This window comes from Oncorhynchus gorbuscha, linkage group LG10, assembly GCF_021184085.1.
Source record: "Oncorhynchus gorbuscha isolate QuinsamMale2020 ecotype Even-year linkage group LG10, OgorEven_v1.0, whole genome shotgun sequence".
NCBI classification, from domain to species: domain Eukaryota; kingdom Metazoa; phylum Chordata; class Actinopteri; order Salmoniformes; family Salmonidae; genus Oncorhynchus; species Oncorhynchus gorbuscha.
The window spans coordinates 28,419,650-28,437,588 of NC_060182.1; the positions used below are offsets into that span (position 1 = coordinate 28,419,650).

Genomic DNA, 17,939 nt, shown 5'->3' on the forward strand with positions numbered 1-17,939 from the left:
TGCTGGCATTGTTTCTGTTATATATTATGTGAACAATATACTTTTCATTGAAGTTAGAGCTCACTGACACAGGGTAGCACAGGGTAGCCTCAAACCTTTCTATATTTTGTCCAGGAATTTCAAATAAATGTAACTAGCCTGGCTACTTTATGCCATGGGTAATGCATTCTAAAAGCTACTGCATCAATGCATGACACCTACAGTATAAACATGTTGGTTCCATGTTTCATGAGCTGAAATAAAAGATCACAGAAAAGTTCCATATGCACAAAAAGCTAATTTCTCTTAAATTTTGGGCACACATTTATTTACATCCCTGTTTGAGCATTTCTCCTTTGCTAAAATAATCTATCCACCTAATGGGTGTGGAATATCAAGAAGCTGATTAAACAACATGATCATTAAAACAGATGCACCTTGTGCTGGGGACAATAAAAGGCCACTAAAATGAGCAGTTTTGTCTCACACACACTGCCACAGATGTCTCAAGTTGAGGGAGCGTACAATGGGCATGCTGACTGTAGGAATGTCCACCAGAACTGTTAAATTTCTCGACCATAAGCCACCACCAATGTAATTTATTCAAATTTAGTAGTACGTTTAACCGGCCTCACAACCGCAGACCACTTATAACCATGCCAGCGCAGGACCTCCACATCCGGCTTCTTCACCCGGACAGCTTATGAAACTGAGGATTTGCACAACTGGAAACTTTCAGCACAAACTGTCAGAAACAGTCTCAGGGAAGCTCATCTGCGTGCTCGTCGTCCTCAACAGGGTCTTAACCTGACTGCAGTTCGGCGCCGTAACCGACTTCAGTGTGCAAATGCTCACCTTCGATGGCCACTGGCACACTGGAGATGTGTGCTTTTCTCAGATGAATCCCGGTTTCAGATGCAAACAGCATGTACGGCGTTGTGTGAGAGAGCGGTTTGCTGATGTCAACGTTGTGAACAGAGTACCCCATGGTGGCGGTGGGGCTATTGTATGGACAGGCATAAGCTACTTACAACAAAACACAATTACATTAATTCGAATGCACAAATAAACCGTGAGGAGATCCTGAGGCCCATTGTTGTGCCATTCATCTGCCGCCATCACCTTATGTTTCAGCATGATAATGGACAGTCCCATGTCGCAAGGATCTGTACACAATTCCTGGAAGCTGAAAATGTCCCAGTTCTTCCATGGCCTGCATACTCACCAGACATGTCACCATATTTGGGATGCTCTGGATCAAAAATGCGTAAACCAAAAACATTGTTTGCAGTCATATGAACTGTTTCGACCTTTATTTAGATATGAAACACCTACGACATCCAGCTAGTTTAGTTATCCATTAGGTGGCCACAATGCTTTGCCTACTCATTTGACACATCAGGTGTAATACTCCACAGAAGGGCTTGAGGGGACTCACAGATAAACTGATTAATGCATGTCAATTTCTGCTGATTCTAAGGAGTACCCATACGAGGGAAAGTTTTTCAACTGTTCCAGTCCGAGCAGCCAGCCGTATCCCAAGAACGAGAATGTAAGGTTTATTTTCCTCTAGCTAGAAATCAAATAACTTGATGGTTTAGTCCTAAAAATCATGAGCCACTTCAATAACAAAGACAATCAGGGGCTCCTTCCCCTGAAATGTACTGAGACAGTGTGCAGGGCAAAGGAGGACATCACTCTTGGATGGTTACTATAGAGCCGGGTTCAAGGCTGGAATTTTTGTTGGACTCGACGTCCTTTCTTTTTTTCTTTGGCAGGCAGTGTGTGGTGCTGTTTGCTTAGCTCAGACAGCATTTATAAATGCCAGCAAAAGAGTTTTACATTTTATTTCTAGCAAAAACATGTCCTGGTATGTTAGCCATCAGTCACACAGTTAAGTCCTTACAATATGATGGATTGACATGGATCTAAATCTGCTTCATTATTATACAGTAGAGCTCCAGTACTCAAAAAATACCAACCACTTAAAATCTGGTCCTTTTCCGCAGTGTAAAAAAAAGACGGAAAACAAAACAAAAAGCCAACATGAGCTAAGCTACTGACAAATTGTAGTTTGGTTTCGATGCACTTGTCAAGAGTCGAGAATGTTAAAAGAAGTGACTGTTTAACTGTTGGGATTCATCCATACGGAAAGAGACATTAAGCGGATTTGTCCGTTGTTCATGTCATGACCAGTCTGTACCCTCAGAGGTTCACAGTGAGGGCAGTAAGCTGACCTCTGACACCGGAGGTCATTCCCACAATAAGCCCAGCCACATTAAAACCTACATGTCCCATGATTCATTGTCTGGTCAGGTGACCATGCTAGTCTCTCTTTTTGCATACACAGGGTGTCCTGTCCTCCATGTGCAGCTCAGAACTTGAGGCTGAACCCTGGGCCCACAGCAGAAGCCCCTTGGTTGCTGGTGGTCAGATGGAAGCCGGTGTCTTTCAGGTCATCGTCACCCTGGAGAGACGACAAGCCACACACGTTAGCTGATGAGGTACATTGCTGTTATGCCACGGAAATAATGTATTCTTGAAAACAGAAGTAGTAAGCAGTGGGAGGATGTCTCGACTAGAGTGCTGTAGGTCTATAATCTGTGTATGACAGAAACTGAGCTCAGATGTTAAACCCTGGTCAACATATGGATGTAGAGTTCAACCCAGCCTCACCAGCTGACTGTAGCCCAGGCCTCCCTCGGGGGGGCGCGGGCTGGTGCCCCTCTTCACCCTCTGTTGCTCGCTCTTGGCGGGCCAGGTGGGGAACATGGACGGGTCGATGGGCTGCGGCGTCTCCCGGAAATACTCGTGCTTCAGTGCCTCATCCGACAGGATCCTCTTGCTGGGGCAATAGGTGAGGAACCTTGGGGAAAGGGAAAAAGTCAAGGCCAGGGGTGGCAGAGGTCACTCAAAACACTTCTGCATTAAAGCTTTCATAGAGCACATGGGGCCCCTCTCCATAGTCTAAAGCAGCGTCCTTTCCCTCATCTCATCTGAACACATAGGGTAAGTGAAAGCAACAAGCCTGACAATGAAATTGACCTTCCGGGATTAATAAAGTTGTTTTGAATTGAACGCCTTCCAAGAGTTATTTTACATCGGAGAAGTTGGAGAGAAGCCGATGAGAATAAGTCCCCTGTAAACTCGAGATTAGGGCTGACCCTATTTAGTCGACTGGTTGATTGTTTGATCGACCATGATTTATTTAGCTAAGCAGTAGCAAAAATGTTTTAAATAAAGTATTGTGTACAACACACCTGTCTGATTTGCACCTGTGAGTGGACTGATCTATTGTGGAGGCTGTGAGGATGGCACAGTCGCATCAGTCTACAACATATGCTACTGAAACTGTATACAGTTACATTACATAAGAACAATGGTACTAACACAAATAATATTATTTTAGAACAAAAATGTGCCTTCTCCCGCGTTGGATAGTGGTCGCTGTCCTCGTTTCAGAAGCACATCTGTGCGCTGTGGAATTGGCGCCTTTCCCTAGACCATGTTGCTATGTGCCTAATAGCAACGTTAACCAGCATATTGGTATTGAGAACAATGAGGCGGAGGCAGCAGCAGAATGAGACGAGAAAACAGCCCTTGACTTGTCGATGAAAAATGAGAGAAAGCCCCAACTTAATGAGGTTATTGATTATAGACCTATCTGTTAAATATGCCTATATATCTACAGAAATAAGACAGGTCCTGCTTCTGTTGCCTGTTTGTTTAATAGCCTACTGATTCCGTGAGCGCCAACCCTCATGCAACATATCAAGTAAACAATTTCACAAATTCAGCTTAAAAAAATAAAATAAAAATATTTGCTGTAATAAAGGATTTACACTTTCCCTTAGAACAGCCTCTATGGTATTATTTATCATTGTGTTTACACGGTTCCAAAATGTTATTATAAATATTAATATCGCTCCTTTTTCTTGATCTCCTTATTGTTATTACTAGTATTATTATTATTAGGATTTTATGATATAGGTCAGGCCCCATTGTGCCCTATTCGGACTGGATTAGTTTTAATGGGGAGGTCGGGTAACAAATTGTGCACGCGCACAAAACACCACATCTGTAATTTTAATTCAGTTTGAATCCATGTCAGTAATTTTTACATGGCAGGAGAGTAACAATTCCAGCCAGAATAGCCTACTGTTCTTTGTCAAACTCCAAAGTCCTCTCATATAATACTAGACCTGTGCTAATCAACATCCTTGCGTTTTGAGAGAAATGTCTTGACAGGTGAGAAAGTTTGACAGGTGTTGCTTGCGGTTCTGCGCATGAAAACAATAACTGAGTCGATAAATTTAAATAGTTCACATAAATTATTTTTGAAACGGCCGACATGTAGCCTATCAATGTTTACAGTGAATGCTTTTGTTTATATGTTTAGTGCATATTAATTGAATATTGCCAAATGCATCAAAATTGTGCCTATTTAATGCAACCCTTGATGTTAAAATTCACCCTTAAAATCACACTGCCAAAGTCATTACATTTTGGTACACCAGAATTACATTCATTTCCAATTAAACGCTGTGTTTGCTTTGCAGACGCAGTTGCAGTGCGTTCAGTGTGGTGCGTACGTTGGATTTATCGAGCGTATGCGTCAAACTGTATGCTTATAGGGCTTGACAGAACTGGTAGCAGAAGGTGAATGTTGAACTTTTGTTGCATACATATCCAGATGATGCTGCATACTATTGCGCAGTGACTCTAGGTGTGATCTAAGCGTAAGACTTTCTCATCCATAGATTTAAAATGCATCGCAAGTGCAGCTGCACTGTTCAGCTCACATCGGAAGGCTGGGAGGCATTTAGAACGTACTGCGGAATGCTAAAATATCCTAAAGATTATGATCACACTTCCTCAATTTAAATATTATTGCGACATCACACAAAAGATGGTTTCTAAACCAAACCAAGCTTGAGTTATCACCTGGACATGTTGAAATACTGTATATTCACGGCTAGAATAAAAACCTCCGTCATAACTGTCAATATATTGAAAAAAAATAATTACAGGGGGCAATTTGGAAATAGAATCACGTCTGAATTGTCCTCTGGAATAATGGACATTCTGGAGTAATAATTACATAAAACATTCTCTAGTAATACTTATCCTGTGCGAATAGCTAGTCGGTCACATGCACACGATGCATACACATGTCACGTAAAAGAGAGCGGGGGTTGAGGGAATAAGAAATATTTTTCCTAAACAAATTAGATTTTTTTTTCCCAGTCAGAAATGTCTAATTATGTTGCAACTTCAGTAACACGGACAGCGTGATAAACACTGATGTTCAATGGTGGTCACTGCAACAGGGAGGAGAAAGACAACGGGTGCTGGTCAGTCACTGTCTTATTTTTACACAGCAAGCCCAGCACAATCAAATCAATTGCTGGTTGGACTCCCTCTAGTCATTTGTGTGTCTTAATTATTTAATCAAACAGTGTGCTTAAAGCATCAGACAAGCTCAGTGAATATAGTTGATTTGATTAAAACACATAGGATGTGTCAATATATGAAAAAATACCAATGGATTGGTCAAAATAACTTTTTTTTTGTCAGTGACATCCTTAATTGAGATGCATACTTCATCTGCAAGGTCAACATTCAGGTCACAGCACTAAACTCCCCCCTACAGCCTGCCATGGAGGAGTGTGATGTTCCAAACTGAAACAGGACTGCCATGTCCACCCAGAAAGCCTACACACTCAATGAATAGACTTATGCCAGTCCAGTTCTGCGGCTGAAGGAGGTCCAGCCTCCAGTCCAAACATAGCTCACAGGGGGTCAGGGTCTAATGAGACGGCTAGCAGCCACTGGCCAAGGGTCATTGCACTTCCTGGGTCATGTGACTGTTGCAGCATTCCACTCAGTTGGACTGGTGTCAAAGTTCACCCAAAAGCTGACCCCAACCCCTCCCTTGGCCATACATGGCCACCCATTACAGGTGTGTGACGCAACTAATAGGGGTGTGAATGTTTAAACTAAATTGAGATAGTTAGCATTTAGAAGAAAGAAAAACTGAAAAAAATTCTCACAAACTAAGTCACTGTGCTGTTATCACAAAACATATTCCTAGGGAAAGTTGTGTATTTAAATAAAGGTGAACTTGAGGATACTTTGGTAAATATGCGAGATACAGATTACCAAGACATATGCGCACGGTTCTTTCTGCCTCCCTCACCCTCTCTCCATCTTGCTGGCTCACCTGCTACTTTTCTTTGCCGATGATGAGAGTGTGTTCGGTCTTCGGTCAGTTGCGTGTAAAATATCCTAGCATATTCATTTATGATAGGCCCTGCTTTAATGCAGTTGTGAGACACACGCAAGCGAAGATGAAAAAAAAACAAAGCTGTGAAATGAAATACAGGTCTGGAGGAGGGCTGAGGTACTTTGATGCAACGCCAAAACGCTACTTCTCCATCCTGTTTATAGTCAGCTTGCCAAGAGTGCAGTGACTGAAGCAGAAGACATGTGGAGCATATCACAGGGCAGACCTGACAGCAGACACACATTACATCAAGGCATAGCAATGCTGAAGTTAAACCCTCAGCTGAAAGAGTAAAGACCACATTGGCAGACACACACAATAGTCTTTCAGGTTGATGGATAATTAAGAATTAGGTACAACAACAAAAAATGCATTCTCACACTTTAGATACACTGCTCAGTTGAGGTTGAATTTCAAGTAAGTCTGAGGTTTGGTGTAAAGGTGAGTTAAGTCAGGTTTTTTAAATAGGTTAGTAATGAATGGTGTTGTAACTAACCATGCGGTTGAAATGGTTAAGGGTAAGTGCAAGTCTGAAGTTGAGTAGACGTACTTGTTCATGAGGTCAAAGCCCTGGTCTGAAAGCAGGGCTCCGAAGCGCTTGCGCATGTTGTTGTAGGGGTACTCTGTGAAAGTCATCTTCTTCACGGCAGGGAGCTCGTTGTAGCCCGGCCAAATCTTCTCGCTGGGCGACCCCAAGTCCTGGTGAGAACACGCATCAACACAGTTATGTGTATATGAGGGGTGGTCACCATTTTGTCTGGTATGTTCAGGACTGCTAAGTGAGGAGTACTGGAGCACAGTCAAGACCACATCTTTTAATCCGAGTTTTACGGTTGTGTCACACTGTCTAAAAGAGACTGGGTCATTGAACCGCAGTCCCTTTCTGAAAAATATATTGTGACGTCAAATTAAATCCATTTAATCCGACTATATTATATTCCTAACTCAGCAACCCTATGGGGAGATAAAAAAAACTGCAAAACTTTTACGGACTACAAAAGGGAAGCACAGCTGCGAGCTGCCCAGTGACACGAGCCTATCAGATGAGCTAAATAACTTCTATGCTGGCTTCGAGTCAAGCAACACCAATTTGCATACCGCCCCAACAGATCCACAGAAGATCTATTGCACTCTACACTGCCCTTTCACACCTGGATAAAAGGAACACCTACATGAGAATGCTATTCATTGACTACAGCTCAGCGTTCAACACCATAGCGCCCTCTAAGCTCATAACTAAGCTAAGGACCCTGGGAGTAAACACCTCCCTCTGCAACAGGATCCTGGACTTCCTGAAGGGCCTCCCCCCAGGTGATAAGGGTAGGTAACAACACGCTGATCCTCAGAGGCCCCTCAGGGGTGCGTGCTCAGTCCCCTCTTGTACTCCCTGTTCACCCATGACTGCATGGCCAAGCACAACTCCAACACCATCATTAAGTTTGCTGACAACACAACAGTAGTAGGCCTGATCACTGACAACGATGAGACAGCCTATAGGGAGGTCAGAGACCTGGCCGTGTGGTGCCTGGATAACAATCTCTCCCTCAACGTGATCAAAAAAAAGAGATGATTATGGACTACAGAAAAGGAGGACCGAGCACACCCCCATTCTCATCGACAGAGCTGTAGTGGAGCAGGTTGAGAGCTTCAAGTTCCTTGGTGGCAACATCACCAACAAACTACATTGCTCCAAGAAAGTCACGAAGAGGGCACGACAATGACTATTCCCCCTCGGGATACTGAAAAGATTTGGCATGGGTCCTCAGATCCTCAAAATGTTATAAAGCTGCACGTTGAATCATGACTGGTTGCATCACTGCCTGATACGGTAACTGCTCCAACCGCAAGACACTACAGAAGGGTAGTGCATACGCCCAGTACATCACTGGGGCCAAGCTTCCTGCCATTCAGTACCTCCATACCCGGCGGTGTCAGAGAAAGGACCAAAAAATTGCCAAAGACCCCAGCCACCCTAGTCAAAGACTTTCTCTCTGCTACCACACGGCAAGCAGTGGCAGAGAGCCAAGTCTAGGTACAAAAGGCTTCTTAACAAGCCATAAGACTTAACAGCTAATCAAATGGCTACCCAGACTATTTGCCTTGTCCCCTCCCCCATTTTTACATTTTGTACACTGCTCCTACTGTTTATTATCCATGCAGCCACTTTACCTCTACCTTCATGTACATATTACCTCGACTAACCATTGCTGTATATAGCCTGTGTATAGCCTCGCTACTGTTATTTTATTGTTTCTCCTTAGTAAATACTTTAACACATTTTATTTTCTTAAAACTGCATTGTTGGTTAAGGGCTTGTAAGTAAACATTTCATTGTAAGGTCTGTTGTATTCGACGCATGTGACAAATACAATTTGACTTGATTTTGATGGCTAGTTTAGCGTCACTCTGTGGTCCAACTCAAACTATCTCAATTGGGTTAAGGTTGGGTGATTGTGGAGGCCAGGTCATCTGATGCAGCACTCCATCACTATCTTTCTTAGCCTTTACACAGCCCGGAAGTGTGTTGGGTCATTGTGCTGTTGAAAAACAAATTATAGTCCCACTAAGCGCAAACCAGAGGAGAGCATATCGCTGAATGCAGTGGTAGCCATGCTGGTTAAGTGTGCCTTGAATTCAAAATAAATCAGACAGTATCACCAGCAAAGCACCCCCACATCTCCTCCATGCTTCATGGTGGGAACCACATTTGCAGACATCATCCAGTCACATACGCTGCATCTCACAAAATAAAATCTCAAATGTGGACTCCTCAGACCAAAGGACAGATTTCCATTGGTCTAATGTCCATTGTTCGTGTTTCTTGGCCCAAGTAAGTCTCTTCTTATTGGTGTCCTTTAGTAGTGGTTTCTTTGCAGCAATTTGACCATAAAGGCCCGACTCAAGCAGCCTACTCTGAACAGTTGATGTTGAGATGTGTCTGTTACTTGAACTCTGTGAAGCATTTATTTGGGCTGCAATTTCTGAGGCTGGTAACTCTTAATGAACTTATCCTCTGCAGCAGAGGTAACTCTGGGTCTTCCTTTCCTGTGGCGATCCCCATGCGAGCCATTTTCATCATAGCGCTTTATGGTTTTTGCGACTGCACTTGAAGAAAGTTCTTGAAATGTTCCAGATTTACTGACTTTCATCTTTTAAAATAATGATGATGGTTTGTCATTGCTCTTTGCTTATTTGAGCTGTTCTTACCATAATATGGACTCGGTCTTTTACCAAATATATCTCTTTTATATACCACCTATACCTTGTCACAACACAACTGATTGGCTCAAATGCATTAAGGAAAGAAATTCCACAAATTAACTTTGAACAAGGCACTCCTGTTTATTGAAATGCATTCCAGGTAACTACCTTGTGAAGCTGGTTGAGAGATTGCCAAGAGCGTGCAAGCTGTCAAAGGCAAAAGGTGGCTACTTTCAAGAATCTTAAAAATATTTTGATTTGTTTAACACTTTTTTGGTTACTACATGATTCCATGTGTTATTTCATAGTTTTGATGTCTTGACTATTATTCTACAATGTAGAAAATAGTACAAATAAGAAAAACCCTGGGATGAGTTGTAGTGTCCAAACTTTTGACTGGTACTGTAGGAGTGGGGTAAAGTGCTATTACGTTCCAGACAGTATGAAGTAAAATGGGACTTCTTGATCAAAATTAGCTAACCTTAAATATCTTGTTAATTTGGTCGATTTCAGATTTTCCAGGGAAGAGAGGTTTCTGGGTAAGGAGCTCTCCAAATATGCAGCCCACAGACCACATGTCCACAGCTGTGGAGTACTCCTGTGGAGAGAAAAACACACGCCAAAACCACAGTATTCCAAGGAACAGACAGCACTACATGAGTCTGGGTTGGAGTGTTTAGTCTGGGTGAGGACAAGCTTTGACTTGGTGCTATGTGTATGTAGTCTTGGGATATGTTCAGAACCATACTTCTACAATATTTGACGGTGTACGAAGTATGTGTTGTGATGTCTGGGTGTGGTAAGGTTCACAGTCAGGCAGGGACTTGTTTAGGGTTTAGAATGGCACCATTTTGACTGTAGAGGGTCTTTGATGTTTGAGACATTTTAACTCAGTTGCTTTGAGTCTTTGTAGACCAGAGGTATTTACATTTACATTTAAGTAATTTAGCAGACGCTCTTATCCAGAGCGACTTACAAATTGTATTCTGACAGTATTCTTGTGTCTCCGAATACAGGTGTGTAATCTCATTCATCATTAGGATTTGGGGAGGGTAAAGTTATTCCAGATCAAGTTCTGACTCACTTTGGCTCCCAGCAGCAGCTCTGGAGAACGGTACCACAGTGTCACCACCACAGGTGTATAGGGCTTCAGGGGAGAACCATACTCACGGGCCAGACCAAAGTCCCCCACCTAGAAGAGCGCAAGAAACATTTCAAAGATGCCTATGAGGCAAGCACACCCTCTCACGCACATTAACATCATTATTTGTTGTCATCAACAAGCCTAGAGCCTAGAATTTCTTTATCCGAGCCATGGATGACCTAATCCTTATCGGAAGTTCCCAACCCACAGTGGTTTTAATATAAATGGGACATAGCATAATACAAAACATCTATGGCACCTTAAGGATCCCCTTGTGACTGAGCAGCAGGTTGGAGGTCTTCAGGTCGCGGTGGAGGATCCAGTTGTCGTGGAGATGGCGAACACCTCGCAGCAGTTGGATCATCAGGGTCTTCACTTCACCTGAGGCCAAAGAAAAAGAGGAAACAAGAGACATGAGTTCATAAACATTAGAACAATCCTTTAAACCCCAGACCACATCGTCTGGGAAGAAGTACTAACCCTTTTGGTAGTATGCTCACCACAGAAGCATGACAATATTTGCTAGGTAAACAAAGGGAACCCACCAGAGAACACGTTTCATTTCTATTCCAAACAGAGTACCGCTTACCTAGCCACATGATATGGGAAAATGGCTGGTGGACATTTGCATACCGCATGTAGTCCAACTCAAACTGTATCCCACAAAATTACCTGGCAGGAAAGGCTGTTTCATGGTCTCCATCAAGCTCTTCAGGTCGTGCTCCACGTAGTTCATAACAATGTAGATTTTGTCCATGTTGCTTCCAACAACAATTTCCTAACATGGGAGAAAACGGGATGAAGTACGAGTTCAGCTATCACTAGTATACATTGCTTGTTTATCTATTTTTTAACTTGAATTTGTGCTACACTTTCTAAACAAAACAAATGTCTAAATATTGGAGGGGGGGGGTTCCTCTAAATCAGGTGTGTGCCGCTCACCATAGAAATAGAATACCAATATGTATTTCTATGCTCCTCACCCTGACAGTGACGATGTTGGGGTGCTGGGCCTTCAGAATGGTGTTGATCTCTCTCAGAGACGTGATGGGGAAACCTTCTTTCTCCTTCTCCATCTTCAAACGCTTCAAGGCCACAATCTCATCTGAAAGGGAAAGGTGTGTTTTAGTGTGTGTCCGAGTCCAAGGGTTGAAAATCGATTGCAAGGTAGCCCACAGTGACTTCGGAAAGTATTCATACCCCTTGACTTTTTCAACATTTTGTTATGTTACAGCCTTATTCTAAAATTGATTTGTTTTTTCCCCTCATCAATTGACACACAATACCCCATAATGACAAAGCAAAAACAGGTTTTTAGAAATGTTTGCAAATGTAATAAAAAAATCACAAGTATTCAGACCATTTACTTAGTACTTTGTTGAAGCACCTTTGGCAGCGATTACAAGCTTGGCACATCTGTATTTGGGGAGTTTTCCCATTCTCTGCCAATCCTCTCAAGCTCTGTCAGGTTAAATGGGGAGCGTTGCTGCACACCTATTTTCAGGTCTCTCCAGATATGTTTGATCGGGTTCAAGTCCGGGCTCTGGCTGGGCCACTTAAGGACATTCAGAGACTTGTCCCGAATACACTCCTGCGTTGTCTTGGCTGTGTGCTTAGGTCCGTTGTCTTGTTGGAAGGTGAACCTTTGCCCCAGTCTTGAGGTCCTGAGCAGGTTTTCATCAAGGATCTCTCTGTACTTTGCTCCGTTCATCTTTCCCGACTCGTCTCACAGTCCCTGCCGCTGAGGAGTGGCTTCCGTCTGTGCACTAGCATAAAGACCTGATTGGTGGAATGCTGCAGAGATGGCCTTCTGGAAGGTTTTCCCATCTCCACAGAGGAACTCTGGAGATCTTTCAGATGACCATCAGGTTCTTGGTCACCTCCTTGACCAAAGCCCTTCTCCCCGATTGCTCAGTTTGGCCGAGCGGCCAGCTCTAGGAAAAGTCTTGGTGGTTCCGAAGTTCTTCCATTTAAGAATGATGGAGGCCACTGTGTTCCTGGGGACCTTCAATGCTGCAGACATTTCTTGGTACCCTTCCCCAGATCTGTGCCTCGACAATTCTTTCTCGGAACTCTACAGACAATTCCTTCAACCCCATGGCTTGGTTTTTGCTCTGTCATGCACTGTCAACTGTGGGACCGTATATAGACAGGTATGTGCCTTGTCAAATCATATCCAATCAACTGAATTTCAATCAAGATGTAGAAACATCAAGGATGACCAATGAAAACAGGATGCACCGGAGCTCAATTTCAAGCCTCATAGCAGAGTCTGAATACTTATGTAAATAATGTATTTCTGTTCTTCAATTTTTAATACATTTGCAATTTCTTTGTGTAGAATGAGGAAAACAATTGATATAATCAATTTTAGAATACGGCTGTAAAGTAACAAGATGTAGAAAAAGTGAAGGTGTCTGAATACTTTCCGAATGCACTGTACCTGTTTTTTTGTCCTTGGCCCTGTACACCACACCGTAGGTTCCTTCCTCGATACGATTTAGACACTGGAACTCCTCGACACTGCGACACCCCTGGAAAACCAATGTCAATCAATACGTCTCTATACGATTTGCATGTGTGTACAGGTCTGGGTCAAATGTTTTTGTTTTCTGTTAAATACTTGAGCATTTCTTGGAATATTCTAATGGGCCCCAATATACATGGTAGGCTAGGTCAAGCGCACCTCAGGTGTTTGAAATAAAACAAACACGTATTTGACCCAGGTGTGGTGTGCTGCCAAACACAGACCTGTAGAGCTGGCAGGTACTTGGGCAGCTCCTTCTTTAGCTCCACCGGGGAGATGGGAGGGGAGTCAGGGATATAGTTCTCCTCAAGTTCAGGGGTGGCTGAGTGGGAGTGAGACACCGACTGGGGGGTGACATCTCCCTCCCCTGCTTCCTCCTCCTCCTCGTCCTCTTCCTCCTCCTCCTCCTCCTCTCCACTTTCCTCAGTGTCATGGTCAAATCGGGACTCAGGCACTGGGATGGTTAATGAGGGGGCAGTTATAACTTATAGAAACAGGACAAAATAGCATATAGCAGCTGGTTGAGAATACCTCATAACATTTTTAGATAAACAAGCTTCAAGATCAGTCAAAACAAACTTTACTCTTAGACATGACATAATAATACATGTTCAAATGACTGCCACCAGACAAATGGAGTACGAAATGCCTACCTGGGGCAATATGGTTGCTGTTCTCTCTTTCTTCCTCAAACTCTTCCTCAGACCGCTCATCTTCACTCACGTCACCTGGAACACAGACAATGGGTGGGTCCAAGCCATGTCACAGTGACAACACCGTAATGGTAGTCCGGGATAAGACATGCGCACGATCACACACACAATCACAATAACAGAGAGACAAATTCAGCAGACCTGCAGTCTGGTCAGATTCTCCTGAGCCCGAACCCGATTCCTCTTCCTCTCCCTCGCTGCTAGATCCATCATCATTCTCCTCCTCATCAGAGCCTGACCCTGAACCTAGGAAAGAAAAATCCACTCCGTGTCACCGCCAAACTACCCACATTAACAAAACACAAGGAGAAGTGTCTTGACTGAATATCTATAACAGAACTCCATTACTGATGAAACATCAGTAGAGTGTGCTTTGTTTTCATTCCTTTTTTGTTATGCCAATCTGGTGTAAAGTGACAGTGGGGTATGTTGCGACTGTAAATGAGTGTGTCTACCTAAGGAGGACTCTCCTGTACTGGTCTTCCTCTCGCTGTCACTGATGTCCTGGAGGTCAGAGAGAAGGTCCTTGTCCTCGGGCTTCTCATCCTTTGCCGCTGGACAACAAACACGAGCACCCCATTATAAGTCATGGATTTAATTTATTTTGAAGCTAACTACCACCAAAGCAATATTTTCTAAAAACAACTTGATTGGTTAGTCTCACCACCAGTTCCGTGTGGCTCGCTGTTTTGCTCCAGTCTATCCCGGGGAGTCTGGTTGGGGTTGGGACTGCGACTGCGGTGGCTCTGTTTGGGCTTGTCACCGTACTCATCGGGCAGCGCACGGTGGTGGGACGGAACTGTCAGAGGGGGACAACAGATTGAGCTTCCTTCACCAACAGTGTGCCCTTACATACGTCAAAAGACGTACATCATTCACGCACACTCTAAAGCAAAACCTTTAACCTTGTGTGTGCGAATATGCATTTGTGAAGCCTGACCTTCTCGGCGCACCTCACGCTCTTTCCGGCGCTCCTCTGCCCTTCTCTCCCTCTCCTTCTGCTCACGTTGCTCCTTCTGCTGCTGCTCGCGGAGCTTGCGGTCCCTCTCGCGCTGGCGCTCCACCTGCTCCAACCTGTCCCTGTAGTCCGGGGAAGACGGGGGAATCCTGTCAGGAGCTCTCCAGAAACCCAAAAGCCACCCACCCCACACCGTTAATGTCTGCTTCAGGGAAGAGTACAGTATAAAGTGTGACAGGTAACTGCACAGTAAACGTGATGACTGAGCAGTGATTGTTTGAAGATCTGCAAGTTTAAAAGTAGACTAAGCAATATGACATCACAAGACAGTGAGGCGATATGCATTAATGGAGAACTACGGGATAGTCTTTGCTCTTGAAACTTTTGTTCCAACTTGCCCCACTCTTGGGGGTCATATTCTGATAGAGGTGTACAGTATGAGATGCCGCTGATTAACAGACATGTTGAGAACTTCATACGTTTGAACACAAGTGATTTGTTCTGTTGTACATATTAGCTAATACAATCCACGCTAATACACCCAACTGTGTGTGTGTATGGTCACAGTAGTCGGTGGTCACCTCTCTCTGCGGGATTGTGCTCTGGCCTGTTCCCTGCGTTTCTGCCTCTCCCAGTCTCGCCGGGCCTTGTCCTGCTCCTCCCACTGCCGCTTTCTGCGCTCACTCTCCCTGTCCTTGTCTTTGGGCCGAATGCGTTTCCCTGCTGCTGTGATAAATACAAAATGTGATAGAGTGCTAATGGGTGCTACATATGCATAAATACAGTTTAACACTACATGATCCAGTCCCTATGAAGCATTCTACAGAGATACACGTCCCAGGATGGCAACATACCTCCTTCAGCAGAGTGACTGCGGCGGCGTCTCTTGTCCTTTCTTTTCTCCTCCTTTCTGTGATGAGATTTGTCTTTTCTGGTAATTTGCTGGGGAGGCTTTATTGCCAGCGATTCATCCTCTTCTCCCCTGGAATTGGGAAGACTGTCTAGTGCCAACGACTCAACAAACAGGCTGCCCCTGTGCATAGCAGGGTGGCGTTCAGTTGGGACAAAAATGGGAGAAAATGTATTCAAAAGGAATAAGTTCAGTTTTGAAACACATTTTTTCTCCATTATCTGGCCCGCCTGAACGTGACCCTAATTCCCATAGCTCTTTTTTCGTATCCTCTTTACCTGTCCTCGGTGGAATCTTCCCGTATGTACGGGGAATTCCGGATTGTTATTTCCATTTTTTTATCCCGTAGTTCTCCTTCTTCCGGAGTGTCCCGTTTGGCTTCCCGATCATCCGTCTGTGGAACAGGGCACGGAACGCACTGGACAAGACATGAGAAAGAGGGGACATTATACGCATTCCCCCCAAAAACATGTAGGGGAAAAAAACAGTATGGTAACCATAACAATGATTGATTGCACATATGGTAAGATTACAATCAAGTTTGAGTCACTGGTACAGGTATAGCTCTAGTCTGTGATACATTTCGATAAACATGATCTAATCAAAATGGGAACCAGCATCCTCTGATGGGGGAAGAGAAACAATGTGCCCCAAATCAACCCTAGACCATTGTCAGGTGGAGATCTGAGCTATCGGATGTGTGTAAGCAATATGGCAAACATTTCACCTAGTTTATCAGGGGGAAAGGTGGAGCCATTTCCACATTCCTTATCCCAATCTTTTTTCAGATCTCTCCAAGTGTATAAGGGGTACTAGGGTCAGTTTGGGGCACCACAGAATCTCTCTTCCGTTTACATTTTTCAGACGTTTGGGCTCCGTACTCTCCTCCAGCTCCCGTCTGCGTTTCTTCTCTTGCAGAATTTCGTCGAGTGTTTTCACTTTCCAGGTGTCCTTTTCGTCCCCCATCAGCACCCGCTCGCCACCTGCTACAGAGACAGAGACCCCCTGCTTCAGACTAACACGGAGGGCAATGGAAGAGCAGTGTGCACTGGTGTCATGTTAGTGGCAACTGTGGTATTCATGTGCAAATATTTCATTTATATTAATTAGGTAATGTAGGCCTGCATGTAGCCTTTGGACAATACATTCCACAGTTCAATGCATGCATTTCATGATTTGCGCAAAGGTGTACGTAGCTACACACACTATTTCACACCTCGGGACAAGAGGGTTGTACGAATAAGAATTTGATGGGTTATATAATAGTCTAGATGGGTCTTGCCCAGGATATAGAAAAAAAGGTCCCATCGTATAAGGGTTGTATGGGAGAGGAGGCTCAAGTTTGTAGCCTATAATTTCTGTTGTTACCTGAGTAGCGCCTCGTATCTTATCCATAGCAGTTTCACTGGTACAAAATAAAAAAAAATCCCAAAATGGAAGGAAAACGTCGGTGTGATAGAAGGGGGAGAGAAGTCATACGTCCAAGTCAAATAGAGAGATCTACACACACGTTGCGTGAAACCGCACTGTGTAATGCTAAATGTGAACTGAATCTATGAAATATTACTCGCCGACACTCCTTACATTATAAGTATACAGCATAATTAACTTTAATTCATTAGTTATCTAGCTAGGCCCGTTGACATAAATAAACCAACTCTAAACGTTACGTGATACCAATTAACGTACTATATCTTACAGCTAACGGTAGCTAGCGTAAGCAAAATTCTCAATTACTAGTAGCTACTGTATACTAACCCGTGGCGGTCGTTAGTTAACATCGGAAAGTGTACCTAGCTGCATGCGTCGTGTAACTAGTAAACTATTCCGTTGCAGTCAGAGCCATATATATATATATAGAGAAGCTCTGGTCAGGTGCTAACGTATGCTAATAAGCTAACATTAGCATTGGCGAGAAATTAAGGAGCTGATGACAATAGGTTTTAGGTTTTTTCCAGGAGAAAATTATAATTGAAATCCGTCTCCTCTCAATAAATCTGAAGTGGGTTAACTGAAAATTTTAATCCTTTGCATTACAAATTATTAAACAAACCTGAAATATACTCCGCGCAATCTTGGACAACCGGAAGACTCAAACGCTTCCTTCTTCTTCTTCTTCTTCTAAAGGTCATACAATTACTTCCAGTTAATATTTCTTCGCTGGTTTTTAAAGCTAAGAGAACACCTTACTGCTATCACCTGGACAGGCCTTGCAACTGTT

At 43.6% G+C, this 17,939-nt stretch overlaps 1 protein-coding gene across 11 annotated transcripts; it reads right to left on the reverse strand.

The window, feature by feature from the left end:
* Positions 1-1,811: 1,811 nt before the first annotated feature.
* LOC124045830 (cyclin-dependent kinase 11B-like) lies at positions 1,812-17,902 on the reverse strand. Of its 11 annotated transcripts, none has more exons than XM_046365523.1 (21): positions 17,772-17,841; positions 17,087-17,123; positions 16,574-16,704; positions 15,997-16,136; positions 15,663-15,841; positions 15,390-15,534; positions 14,791-14,969; positions 14,515-14,649; positions 14,306-14,404; positions 13,992-14,096; positions 13,791-13,865; positions 13,362-13,591; positions 13,054-13,144; positions 11,594-11,715; positions 11,283-11,388; positions 10,870-10,991; positions 10,551-10,658; positions 9,948-10,064; positions 6,816-6,964; positions 2,656-2,845; positions 1,812-2,446 (listed from the first exon to the last, which is right to left on the reverse strand). In XM_046365523.1, exons 3-21 carry the CDS (start codon positions 16,682-16,684, stop codon positions 2,354-2,356), a joined length of 2,496 nt encoding a protein of 831 aa, XP_046221479.1. In that variant the 5' UTR covers positions 16,685-16,704; positions 17,087-17,123; positions 17,772-17,841; the 3' UTR covers positions 1,812-2,353. The 11 variants fall into 11 exon arrangements, with proteins under 11 accessions (XP_046221479.1, XP_046221481.1, XP_046221478.1 ...); XM_046365525.1 differs by having other exon boundaries at positions 16,574-16,701; positions 17,772-17,811; XM_046365522.1 differs by lacking the exon at positions 17,087-17,123 and having other exon boundaries at positions 14,791-14,930; positions 15,390-15,531; positions 15,663-15,790; positions 17,772-17,902.
* Between the last annotated feature and the right edge of the window lie 37 nt (positions 17,903-17,939).

Bases quoted from the DNA above. Each gene is read 5' to 3' on its own strand.
- LOC124045830 (XM_046365516.1), bottom strand. From the start codon at position 17,850: ATGACCTTTAGAAGAAGAAGAAGAAGAAGGAAGCGTTTGAGTCTTCCG. The intron at 13,145-13,361 runs GTCTGTGTTTGG...TTGGTTTTCCAG, and splicing joins AGTACCTGCCAGCTCTACAG to GGGTGTCGCAGTGTCGAGGA. The intron at 11,389-11,593 runs GTGAGGAGCATA...CTCCCATGTTAG, and splicing joins CCAACATCGTCACTGTCAGG to GAAATTGTTGTTGGAAGCAA.